This window comes from Nelumbo lutea, chromosome 1 (genome assembly GCF_056320005.1).
Source record: "Nelumbo lutea isolate HS-2025 chromosome 1, American lotus-T2T, whole genome shotgun sequence".
Classification (NCBI taxonomy): Eukaryota; Viridiplantae; Streptophyta; class Magnoliopsida; order Proteales; family Nelumbonaceae; genus Nelumbo; species Nelumbo lutea.
Genome location: NC_142684.1, coordinates 193,908,731 through 193,921,068, shown reverse-complemented (window position 1 = coordinate 193,921,068; position 12,338 = coordinate 193,908,731). Strand labels below are relative to the sequence as shown.

The window sequence follows — 12,338 nt, the reverse complement described above, 5'->3', positions numbered from 1 at the left end:
AATTAAAAAAGTATAATTATTACCAGGAAGAGATAAGGAAAAGAGCTCTCTAAGTATGATTCTCCTAAATGGGCAAATTGTCTAATCTCAGACATGTCTTAAATACAGATAACCCAAGGACCATTGAGAATTGAAGAACACTATTACATATCAATTTTTCTTTGTCTCATTGCTATATAACATGAAGGAACATCTGATTTTTAAATCATGTGTACAATCTCCTTCCCATAGAATGCTCTTAGGTGACAATAATAAACATTTTAGGCTTATTCCCTTTTCTAGGGGTATGTGATTCTAAAAAACACCAGAGAGAGACTATTTAATAGTAAATATACTAATTTAGGGTTGTCTCCCCAAGTCGAAATTCATTTTAATCAGTATCAGATTCCTAGACACGAATCAGATACCTCTGTCTGTGTCCATGCAACACTGTTATGTACACAAATGACCATATTTTGCTTGAAAATAGATCAAGTACCACAAAGTTAAGCATTAAAAAAGTACAATTAAAACAAAATTATGGAAGGTGAAGCAGGATTTGAATACCATATCAAGAAAATCTTCCTCAGATAATGAATCAGCGAGAAGGCCTCTTCCTGCAGATAGACCCCCACCATCTAATTGGAAAATATCCCTGCCCCCATACATATTGGAAGGTTTTCCATGAATTCTTGAATGCTTCTTCTGTTTTCCTCTTAATGCCTCAAAATTGGTAGGGGAGTTTTCTGGAAGAAATCCCCCAGGACATCTCCCATGTGCCGAATTGAAATTACTGGCCACAGGCATCCTAGGCCAAGCCATATGCAATGGAGGATATGCATGACAGTATGCTTCATCTTGTAATGGAACTGAAGATTCAGTACAAGTTCTTTTCATGAGTTCATTCCTAGGGAGATTATTCCTGCATTTGTACATTCCAAGGCCAACCAAAAGTAGGTGGCTTATAAGTCAGTCGTTGGGGGAAACTAATAGCTGAATAAGGAAACAACATCTATACCTTTTCAACTCCCCATCTACACTGATGCTTCCATCAATGAGCTCACAAAGAGCTTGACCAATTTCTTGTGATAACTCCTGGAAACAGCAAGTGAACCACAATTATATATTCAAATTCACACTCTTTTGACATTTTACTGCAAAATCACTTAAATTCAAGGAACACCTGGCAGTCACGGCTAATTTTGACAGGCTTATAGTCATTCAGTGGATTCTTCAGATGGAGAGTCTTTTGAAAAGGCAAGTTATGTAATCGCAACCATTTAACATTGAAAGTGCGGCCCCAAAGATTACTTCTACCGCTCGCATCACTCCAGACATTGTCTCTCCTCCAACCAACAGGAGACATCATTTGGGCATACCCTTGGAAGAAACCACTCATGTTGACACTAAAAATTAGAATTACTCTACCAGAATTCTGCAAGGCAAGGATAAGCTTCTCTATGAAGTACTGAAATTCAAAAATGGAGTACACAACATTAGATTAAATGTTTGCTTACATGGAAAGCTTCTTCCAAAATTGGTTCATTCATTACTTGAGTGGCCCAAATTCCTCTCTCAATTGAAAGTTGGATATTATGATGGTTCAAGCTTTTAATGATGAAATATCTTGTTGCAGGCTGTCTATCATTTTTCATTGCACCTCCATGTCCTAACCCACTTGGAGACTGTAGTCGTTCTTCTGCCCTAGGAGGAAACAATTCCTCATCTTCTTTGTAGCTTGAACTTCCTGAGAAGAAAATCCTAGCTCAGAAGTAATTTATAAATGTAAAATATAATAGAGTAATTTCAGACAGAAAATTGAATAAATGCATCAAAAATCCTTGAAACCATGCTTTGCAATATTCACAAAACAAAGCAAAATTTTCCGTCTCACCAAGGGGAATGCAAACCTTTTACATTAACAAAGTTCCAAATGTTGAGAATCAGTGCAGCTTGTCAGGAACCAATTGAACACTTAACCGAGCATTAACAGATAATCAGGATATTCGATTCTAAAGCATCCACAGTAAAATACTTTGGAACTTGCTTCCTTTGCTTTTGGTACTCGATTCCAAAGCAACCACAGTAAAATCTATCCATCCCCCAAGGGGGAACGCAAACCTTTCACAACAATGAAGTTCCAAATGTTGAGAATCAGTGCAGCTCGTCTGGCAACATGGAGGGACCAGTCAAACACTTAACTAAGCATCAATGAATAATCCCAAAGGACCTACCAAGGTTGATTTCTTTGTGGAAGGTGTCCAATTTCAGTGCAAGACAGAAAATCGTTTGTAATTTGCTTCCTTTTGATTTATGCTGGTTCATTTGGAAAGAAAGAACTGGGTATTTGATTCTAAAGCATCCACAATGGGGGAAGTGATTGCTGTTAAAAGGTTGTTATTCTGTAAGTTTAGTACCGCAGGGGTACTTTGGTATTTTCCACCTTTTATTTTATGTTGTGTCGCCCTAGTATAAAAAATTAAAAAGCTGGCACTACCAGCAGCTCTTTTGGGACTCAATCTCTTTTCTCTCTTCTCTCCTCTACTCTCTTCCTTTCTTCTTCTCTTCTGGACAGCATGGTATCAAAGTGGGACTGTCAGATCTGAAAGGAGAGATTGAGCAAACCTCTTTTATGTCTTCTTCCTTCACCAGCTACAGTGTGGTTTATTGAAGATCCAGATTTCTTTCCTGCATTGGACTGAAGTACCCTCTCTCCCTTCCTCCTTTTTATTTTTTTCTGGTCGTGTGCCAGGACAAAACCTGTAATAGGTTCAGTTGGTTGAAGTGAGGTGATCAGCACCTCATCCTTTCCTTTTTTGTGGGATCGGCAGATCCCTGTGATGGATTGTAGGTCGGTGATGACCTTTATATGCTGCGACAGCATCCTTCTGATGGATTTGTAGGTCAGGGGATGACCTGTATATGCTGCGACAGCAGCCAAACTTGATTTGTAGGTCAAGAGAGGACCTGTATATGCTGCGACAGCAGCCATACCTGATTTATTGTAAGCCAGTGATCACCTGTTAGTTCTAATATAATATTACAAATCAGTAACCTCAACACAAGTATAAAGACAGAAATACCCCTACACTAACACTCCCCCTCAAGCTGGTGAGTATATATCATATGATCCCAGTTTGTTACATACGTAGTCCACTCTTCCCCGACTCAACCCTTTTGTAAATAAATCTACCCACTGGTTTCTTGTATTAACATATGCAGTGTCTATCACTCTACCCAACACCTTCTCTCTCACAAAGTGACAATCAACCTTTATGTGCTTGGTTCTTTCATGAAACACCGGATTAGAAGAAATATGAACTGCAGCCTGATTGTCACAATAGAGCTTCATTGGAGTACTAATGTTGTATCCTATCTCCTGTAGAAGGTTCCTCAACCACACTAATTCACAAGCAGTATGTGCCATAGCTCTATATTCTGCCTTTGCACTGCTTCTTGCCTAGACTGTCTGCTTCTTACTTTTCCATGTCACCAGATTACCCCCCAAAAAAGTGCAATAACTTGTGGTAGACCGCCTATCAGACATAGAACCAGCCCAGTCAGCATCAATATACCCTTTTATTTCAAGTGTTCCACCACTTTTGTATATCAAACCACGACCAAGGGCCCCTTTTAAATACCTCACAATTCTTAGAACCACATTCCAATGAGGAACCAGAGGTTTCTGCATGAACTAGCTTACCACACTAACCGCAAATGAAATATCTGGCCGAGTAATGGTTAGGTAGTTTAGTTTACCTACAAGTCGTCGGTATCTGCCAGGGTCTTCAAACACTTCACCCATATCACTGCTCAGCTTAGTATTTGTTTCCATAGGTGTTTCAGCTGGTTTAGCACCTAACAAACCTGTTTCCTCCAATGAATCAAGCACATATTTCCTCCGACACAAATTAATACCGTGCCTAGACCTTGCTACTTCTATCCCCAAGAAATATTTCAATTTACCAAGGTCCTTTGTTTGAAAATGTTCCTGTAGAAAAGTCTTCAACTTGTCAATGCCCATTTTATCATTCCCGGTAATAACAATATCATCTACATACACCACCAATAGTATTTTTCCTACCGGAGAGTCAACTTGGCACTGATTCATACCAAATTTCTTTACCACCTCACTGAACCTACCAAACCATGCTCGAGGAGACTGTTTAAACCCATATATAGCCTTCTTTAGTCTACATACCTTACAATCCCCCCCTGAGTAACAAACCCTGGTGGTTGCTACATGTAGACCTCCTCGAGCAAATCACCAAGCAAAAAGACATTTTTGATATCAAGCTGATATAGGGGTCAATCATACATAGCTGCAAGAGAGATCACAACACGAACCGACCCTATCTTAGCAACTGGGGAGAAGATCTCTGTGTAGTCAATACCATAGATTTGGGAGTACCCTTTTGCAACCAATCGAGCTTTCAGGTGCTCAACACTACCATCAAGCAAGTACTTAACAGTATAAACCCTCTTACAATTGACAGCCTGCTTCCCAGGAGGAAGAGCGGTGAGGTCCCAAGTATGATTATGAAGTAGAGTTGAGAGCTCTTCTTCCATTGCACGGCACCACCCTGGAGAGGCAAGGGCTTCCTGGACATCCTTAGGAACAACAACTGAGGATAATAAAGATATAAACTGGCGATGGGAGGCGAAAAGGTGAGTGAGTGAAACATGATTAGAAATAGGATGAAGGGTGCAAGTGCGTTTACCTTTCCGCAAGGCAATGGGAAGATCAAGATCAGATATTGGGTTCGAAGCTGGTGTGGAGACAACTGCCAGATCTGTCGACGGTGATGGAGCTGAAGGAGTAGCAATCGGTACACGTGGGTGATGTGTATACACTTGACGGATAGGTGGGCGTTCAACAAGTAGTGGCACTGGAGGCAAGGCCTTGGTCACAGCTGGAACAAGGGGAACAAAATCGGCAACTGGAAGTGGAAGAAGGGGAGGTGATGAGGAGGGAGAAGCATCACCAGACCCCAAGAAAAACGAAGTAGACTCAAAGAAGGTAACATCAGCACACACAAAGGAACGTTGAGAACGAGGATGGTAACACTTATACCCTTTCTGGGTCTGAGAATAGCCAAGGAAGATGCACTTAAGGGATCGTGCATCTAACTTGTCGTTCCCAGGCCCAGATTATGGACGAAGCGGACACACCCAAATACCCGGGGAGAAAGAGGAAACGAAGACAAGGTGGGAAACAAGGTAGTAAATGGGGAATGACCATCAAGGATAGACGTGGGCATCCGATTAATCAAGAAGCAAGAAATAAGCACCGCATCACTCCAAAAGGGTTTGGGAACATTCATGTGATGCATGAGGGATCGTGTTGTTTCCAAGAGATGACGATTCTTTCTCTCAGCCACCCCATTTTGTTGTGGGGTGTAGGTACATGAGGTATAACGTATAAAGCCATGTTGGTCCAAGTATTCTTGAAATGATGAAGATAAATATTCACGACCATTATCAGAACGAAAAATTTTAATGTGCACCAAATTGATTGCGAATCTCAGCATAGAATTTCTGGAAGATGGTAAACAATTCACTTCTTTCTTTCATTAAATAGTGTCACATCATCCTTGAAAAATCATCAACAAAAATGACAAAATATCTATATCCATTGTATGACATCACTTTATAAGGACCCTAAACATCCGAGTGAATCAAAGAAAAATGACTCGACACACGGTTATCAACCCTAGAACTAAAGGGAACACGATGGTGTTTCCCAAACTGACACGACTCACAATCTAAAACAGAAAGTTGACTCAACAAAGGAACCAAAGATTTCAAAATTTTCAGCGAATGATGACCAAATCGACAGTGCCATTGGAGAGGAGAGAGAGATGACTGGAGAGCTATTGATGTTCTTCCACCACCGTCAAGATAATACAATCCACCAGCTTCATGCCCTCCACCAATCTTCATCCCCGTCTTGAGATCCTGAAAAACACACATAGAAGGGTAAAAGGTAATGGAACAATTAAGTGACTTGGTCAGCTTACTAACAGACATAAGGTTAAACGAAAATTTAGGGACATACAAAACTGAGGATAGGGATACAGAGTCCAGGTCAACATTACCAACACCACAAATGGAGGATGTGGAACCATTAGCAAGGGTAACAGATTGTGATGTTGAACAATGAGAGAGGGAAGAAAACACACTTGGAGTTCCAGTCATGTGATCAAAGGCTCCAGAGTCAATAATCCAGGGATTGGGTGTGGATGCCAAACAAGCCATACCTGAGTGCGAAAGTAGCCATGTTCTGTTGAGATGTGGATTGGACAAACATTTCATACTCATCACGTGGAACACTCACCATCTCCTTCCCGGAACCATCTATGAATGTAAGAGGCATCTGATCAGCTGAACGATTCTCTTGTCTAAATTTAGAACTGGTGTCACTAGTCATGGCATGATTGGCCCAGGTTGAGGGTGGACCATGCAAGTCATAGCAATAATTAATGGTATGTCCATCCATACCACAATGAGTACACCTCCTCGGACCTGAGCCACGTCCTCCAACACAGGCTCCACCTGAATCTCTACCTCTAGTACGACCACCACCACGGTTATATGTAAGTCCACCACCACCACTCCAGCCATAAACCGGACCACTGCTACCACCACGGCCAAACTAAGCTCCTTGAGCTCCACCTCTAACACCACAGCCCCTTGACACTACAAAGGCTGATCTATCTAAGATATTAGAGTTCTCAGTAGATCCAATAGAAGCCCTCCGAAGTCGAGCAAATACCTCTTCTAAAGAAGGGAGAACTGACCCTCCTAGTATCTGAGCCCGTACTGGTTCATACTTAGATTTCAGCCCCACCAAAAATCGAGTCACGTCAAGTTGTTCTCTCTGTTGTTGCTGAATTTTGACATCAGAAGTGAGGGGGTGATAAACATTCAACTCATTACGGATGTTTCTCATATTAGCATAGTACTCCTCAAGACTCTGATTGCCCTGTTGTAGATTAAAGTATTCCTGATACAACTGATATACTTTGGTTGTATTGTCTTGACTAAAATGCAACATCTTAGCATGGTCTCACACATCTTTGGCAGTGTCAAGAAACATGAAATTTACACTAATCTTGTGTTCCATACTATTCCATAACCACGTGATAATCTGTGCATCCTCTTGTTCCCAGTCTTCATATTCATGAGAATCAGTGAAGGGTTTCTCCTCCCTTATGTGTTTCACCTTCTTCTTTGCCTTCAGAAAAACTTCTACAGATTTAGCCCAAGGTACATAATTCTCTCCATTCAGTTTAATGGAGGTCATTTGAACATTTAGGTAGTCAGTAGGTATCATCACATTAGATTTGCTATCACTGTTATCTCCTATTGCTGAATTCTGTTATCACTGAATTCAGCACATTGCACACTGTTTGATCACACCAATCACACTGGTTTCAGCACTTGTTATTGCTGAAGATTGTACTCTTTACACCACAAACCCTACCCTACGACTACCTGAAATCTCACCACTATATGAGCACCACTCCTTCGAATCACACAAAAAAAAAAACAGCATAAAACCTAGCACACTACAGTTTGAAATTTCATCATACGATCTGAAACATAATTCCTATTTGATTCATAACAGAAAATATGCACAGAAATCTCTTACCTCATCACTTGAAAGACAAATCACACGAGAAAAAAATCAGTCCACACAAGACACCCACTGCACCACACGAATCAGCCCTCTTCTCTTCATCGATTAGGGGAGGGCTTCTTAGAAACCATAGCAACCGACCACACAAGTCACAACTGGAGGCATAGAAACCTCCAAGGGAAGAAGGCGACCACTCCTTTTCAGCCCTTCCCCTTATCTCCAATCGATGGCAGAGAAATCAAGGGAAAACCCTAGATTGAGTGCGTAGAGAACAAAAATCTGGGCAGATCCGAGTTGCTTAGTTGAACTCTGATACCATGTTATAATCCGGCCTGCCTTTGAGTTCTGTTAGTCTGATAACAGTCAAGAAGAAAGAGGTAAAGAGAGAAGAAAAGTCTGGTTCGAATTAGGGAAAAGTTACTCTCCCATTCGGCCAAACATGTTTTTATACTATTAATATAATGGAAAAGACACATGTGCCCTTATTTAAGTGAGGGACACTAGTTCTAATATAATATTACAGATCAGCAACCTCAACATAAGTATAAAGACAGAAATACCCCTATACTAACAGGCTTAAATTATTTAGAATGGTCAAGGGGGATCAAATTATACATTACTGCAAGGGGAAAGATAGGGTATATAAATGGGAGAATTAAAGAACCTAATTCCGGGAGTGCTGAGTATGACAGATGGAACCAGGAAAACAGAATGGTTATGTCCTGCCATTAGTGTTTACCCAACCTCAGGTGAGAAGGAACTTTATGTGGGCTGAAACGGCTTATGAGATTTGGAAACAGGCAAAATCGACCTATTCTGAACTGCGTCACTATGCAAAAACCTATCAGCTACAGGCAGAATCATCCACTTATAAACAGGGGGAGAGGAATCTTTCAGTGTACTACTCAAACTTGACCTCCGTCTGGAAGGAGTTAAATCACTAACAGAGTGTAGACTGGAAGTGTGATGAAGATGCAAAAGCGTACAAGAAACTTGTTTCCCAACAAAGAGTGTTTGCATTTCTCCATGGCTTGAACCCAGTATATGAATACATCAGAGTCCAAATCCTAGGCAGCAAGGATCTTCCATCTGTCTAGGAGGTTTATGCATTAGTACAGTCGGAAGAAAGAAGAAGAAAGTTAATGAACAGTTCTGGAGGGGATGCAATTGTATTGGCAACAAAAGGGAATGTTACTACAGGTGGGGGAAATCCTTTTAAGAAGGGAGACTTTCAAAAAAGGGTGGAGGGAAAAGACAAACTATGGTGCACCCATTGCTAGAAACCCCGACACACCCGTGAAACATGCTAGGATCTTCACGGAAAACCCAAATAGGCCCAAAAATTGAGTAAGCAGCAAGGTTCAGATCTAAATAAGAAGTCAGGACAGCAAGGTCCAAGGAAGTTCACCATATTATTAATTCCTTCCGCAACCATTTAGAACTCTATGGTAGAGCAAGTCGTCATATGGATTCTTCTCCTCCCTCAACTTCATTTGTGTCTACATCAAGTAACTCTGCCACAGCTTTCCATGTATTGTCTTATTCCCCTGACTCTCCTTGGATAATTGATTTTGGAGCATCAGAACATATGATTGGTAAGTCCATTTATTTCCAGACCTACCACCTCCTCTCTGGAAGAGACAAGGTGAGACTAGTTGATGGTTCATACTCTACCATAGCTAGTCAAGGAACCATTTCTCTTCCCTTTGGCCACACCATTTATTTCCAGACCTACCACCTCCTCTCTGGAAGAGACAAGGTGAGACTAGCTGATGGTTCATACTCTACCATAGCTGGTCAATGAACCATTTCTCTTCCCTTTGGCCACACCCTGACTAATGTTTTGCATGTTCCAAAATTCCCTATTAATTTGTTCTTTGTTAGTAGTATCACTAATTCTTTAAACTGCTCAGTGACCTTTTTCCCTTCTTATTGTGAGATCCAGGTTTTGGCCTCAGGGAAAACAATTAGTAGAGGATGTATGGTGGATGAACTCTACATGTGGAGAATAAGGCTGGTCTTACAGTCACAGAGTCTAAGAGTCAATCTAGTACTAGTCAGGTCTATTTACGGCATAGTCATCTTGGTCATTTGTCTTTTGAGTCTAAATTTGGTGTTTCCAAAGTTATTTAAGTCAGTGTCAGTGTCAGAGTTTACATGTCAAACTTGTCAATTGAGTAAACATTGTAAAACTCATTTTTCATCAAAGAATAATAAATCTGAATTTCCTTTCCATATTGTTCATTCTGAAGTTTGGGGCCTTGTTACTTTACCGTCGAGAGTGGCTACAAGTATTTTATTACCTTTATTGATGATTACTCTAGATACACATGGGTATATCCAATGCGAAATAGAGATGAAGTTCCAAAAATTATCCAAGATTTTCACCAAATGATCTTCACCCAATTTCCAACTGAAATCCAAATTTTCCAATCCAATAATGCCAAAGAGTATTTTCATAATGATCTTATGGAGTTTTTTGCTTCGCGTGGATCACTTCACCGTAGCTCATGTGCCCGAACACCACAAAAAAATGATATTGTTGAAAGAAAGAACCAACACCTTCTTGAAGTGGCCAGGAGGTTACTCATTCATATGAATGTCCCGAAACGTTTTTGGCTTGAGGATGTCCTTTGTACCTCCTATCTCATCAACCGTATGCCCTTTCGTTAGTTAGAGTGCAAAGCCCCACATCAGCTTCTTTTTCCTAAGGCTCCTCTTCTTTCCATTCCTCCTCGTGTGTTTGGTTGTCGTTGTTTTGTTCAAAATTTGGCACCCACCTGTGGAAAATTAGACCCTCGTGTTAATCCTTGCGCCTTCTTGGGGCACTCCATCACTCAAAAGGGATACCGGTGCTTTGATCCCATCTCTTGGAGGTATTATGTTTCCATGGATGTCTCTTTCTTTGAGAATGAGCCTTTCTTCCCTGTTTTTCCTTAGGGGGAGTGTAGGAATGAGAAAAAAATGGTTCATCTCCCTGTTCAACTCCCTCCTCTTCCTGATCCTCGTCCCTTTCGTGTTTTCTTTCAACGTCACAAATGCCAACCAAGTCCAAGAGCTGTGGAGCATCTAGAAGTTATACCACCAATGCCATTAAACTCATCGGGGGTGAATCCCACCCAACCAGGTACCTTGGTTCCCATTGATGCTCCTAACCCTATTGAAAGGATGAGAGATCCATCACATGGACGCCCAAAGATTGCGGAATAAGGGACGAATTTCAAAAAAAATTTCTCTCCCTTCAACTGGGAATCACATTCCCTATTTAGAAAATCATATTTTCAAGGATAAATCTTGAACCTTAAACTAAACCAGATCTGAACCCAAAGGAATGGGAGAGAATAATACCTGATACGGAGAAGTAATATCTCCCAACGAAGGTGTTCACGCCCAAGGAAGGATCCAAAGACTGCTCCCACTGAAGATGGCGCAGTGCAGGATGGAGCAGAATCAGCAGTGTTCTTCCCAAGAACTCTGTCCTTCGCAAGAATCAGTAGAATGGTACGTGAGCACAGCTTCCTTTACAATCCTTTCTCAAAGAACTGATGTCAAGATCCAATCTTGACTTCTCCCACAGCTGGAGATCGAACTGGCAAACAGGGCGACAAGAGCAGTGAGGCGGCAAGAGAGTATTCGCAGGGTGTAGAATTCTCTCTTCTTGATTTCAGCACTAAAGAAGATCTTATGTGTTTCTTGATCTCTCTAAAGGCTGCCGCCCCCTTTCTTCTTTTGTTAACTTAAAAGATCAGCTCCTAATCCCATTAGGAAGTGCTTATCCAAATCATATTTGGATCAGCCTTCTCTTCTAGTGATAAGGATAAACACTTATCTTATCGGCAGATTAGATCAGCTTTATCCTAATCCCATTAGGAGGTTTCTAGATCTGAATCACATTCAGATCTGGACTCTCTGAGTGGATAGGATTAAGACCCTATCCTATCTGCTAATCCATCTCAGAATTCGCCCCTTTAATTAACTAAATAAATAGCCCAGTTCGAAATGGGCTTTAGGCCCATTTAGCTTATGTGCTCACTTAACCTTCCTAACTGCTGCCCAGTTGGGCTTCCTTGTATGGCGTGGGACCCAAGCATTGATCTACACATCAGCCATATGGGTTCAGCCCAGCCTTTGTTACAAGGCCTGGTCGAATACACTGTTAAAGACAGTGAACCCCCTGAAACCCATCGAATGGGCTCTATGGGCCCAACACTTACCCTAAGTGGTCCCTGGGCCAAGCCACCTTGTAACACCCAGGGACTGTGGGCAGATGCAAGATTAGCCCATCAGGTATTATCCTCAATGCTCTTACACTTAACCTCTCAGCCCTTAATGATCATACACTGCCCGACAAGAGAGGACCTCTCCCTCGGCTGCAAGGAACAGTGTTGCACTCTCCACTTATATGGATCCCGGGAATTAAAACCTTTTGCAAACATTTTAGAAACCATGATATATATACTTTTATATCTCATATAAAATATACTTTGCAAAACAAATCTCAACGGTTGAAATCGGCTGCCGGCAGTCTTGGTTTCCAACAGTGAGAGCGCATCCCCGATCATTACCTTTGTCCGACAAAGGGGCTGATCCTGTCACTATGATCACCCACTCAGATGAATTCTCGGATTGTCCCAACATACCCAGGTTTTGACCCCCGCTAAGGATCTCACTGATTGGTACATCAAAGACAGCCCGATCCGACACCTAGTGCAGTATC

The 12,338-nt window shown here is 41.4% G+C and overlaps 1 protein-coding gene across 5 annotated transcripts in view; it reads right to left on the bottom strand.

Moving 5' to 3' along the window:
* The window catches only part of LOC148880126 (YTH family protein), a 71,257-nt gene that overhangs the window by 33,186 nt on the left and 25,733 nt on the right, over positions 1-12,338 (bottom strand). For all 5 annotated transcript variants that reach the window (XR_016104480.1, XM_088961960.1, XM_088961961.1 and 2 more), the window contains 4 exons: positions 1,497-1,726; positions 1,163-1,414; positions 998-1,074; positions 547-901 (listed from right to left, as the gene is read on the bottom strand). Coding sequence is in view for 4 of the 5 variants with exons in the window: in XM_088961960.1 (XP_088818086.1) it covers positions 547-901; positions 998-1,074; positions 1,163-1,414; positions 1,497-1,726 (914 nt within the window). In the remaining variant the exon portion in view is untranslated. The remainder of the gene's footprint in view (positions 1-546; positions 902-997; positions 1,075-1,162; positions 1,415-1,496; positions 1,727-12,338) is intronic.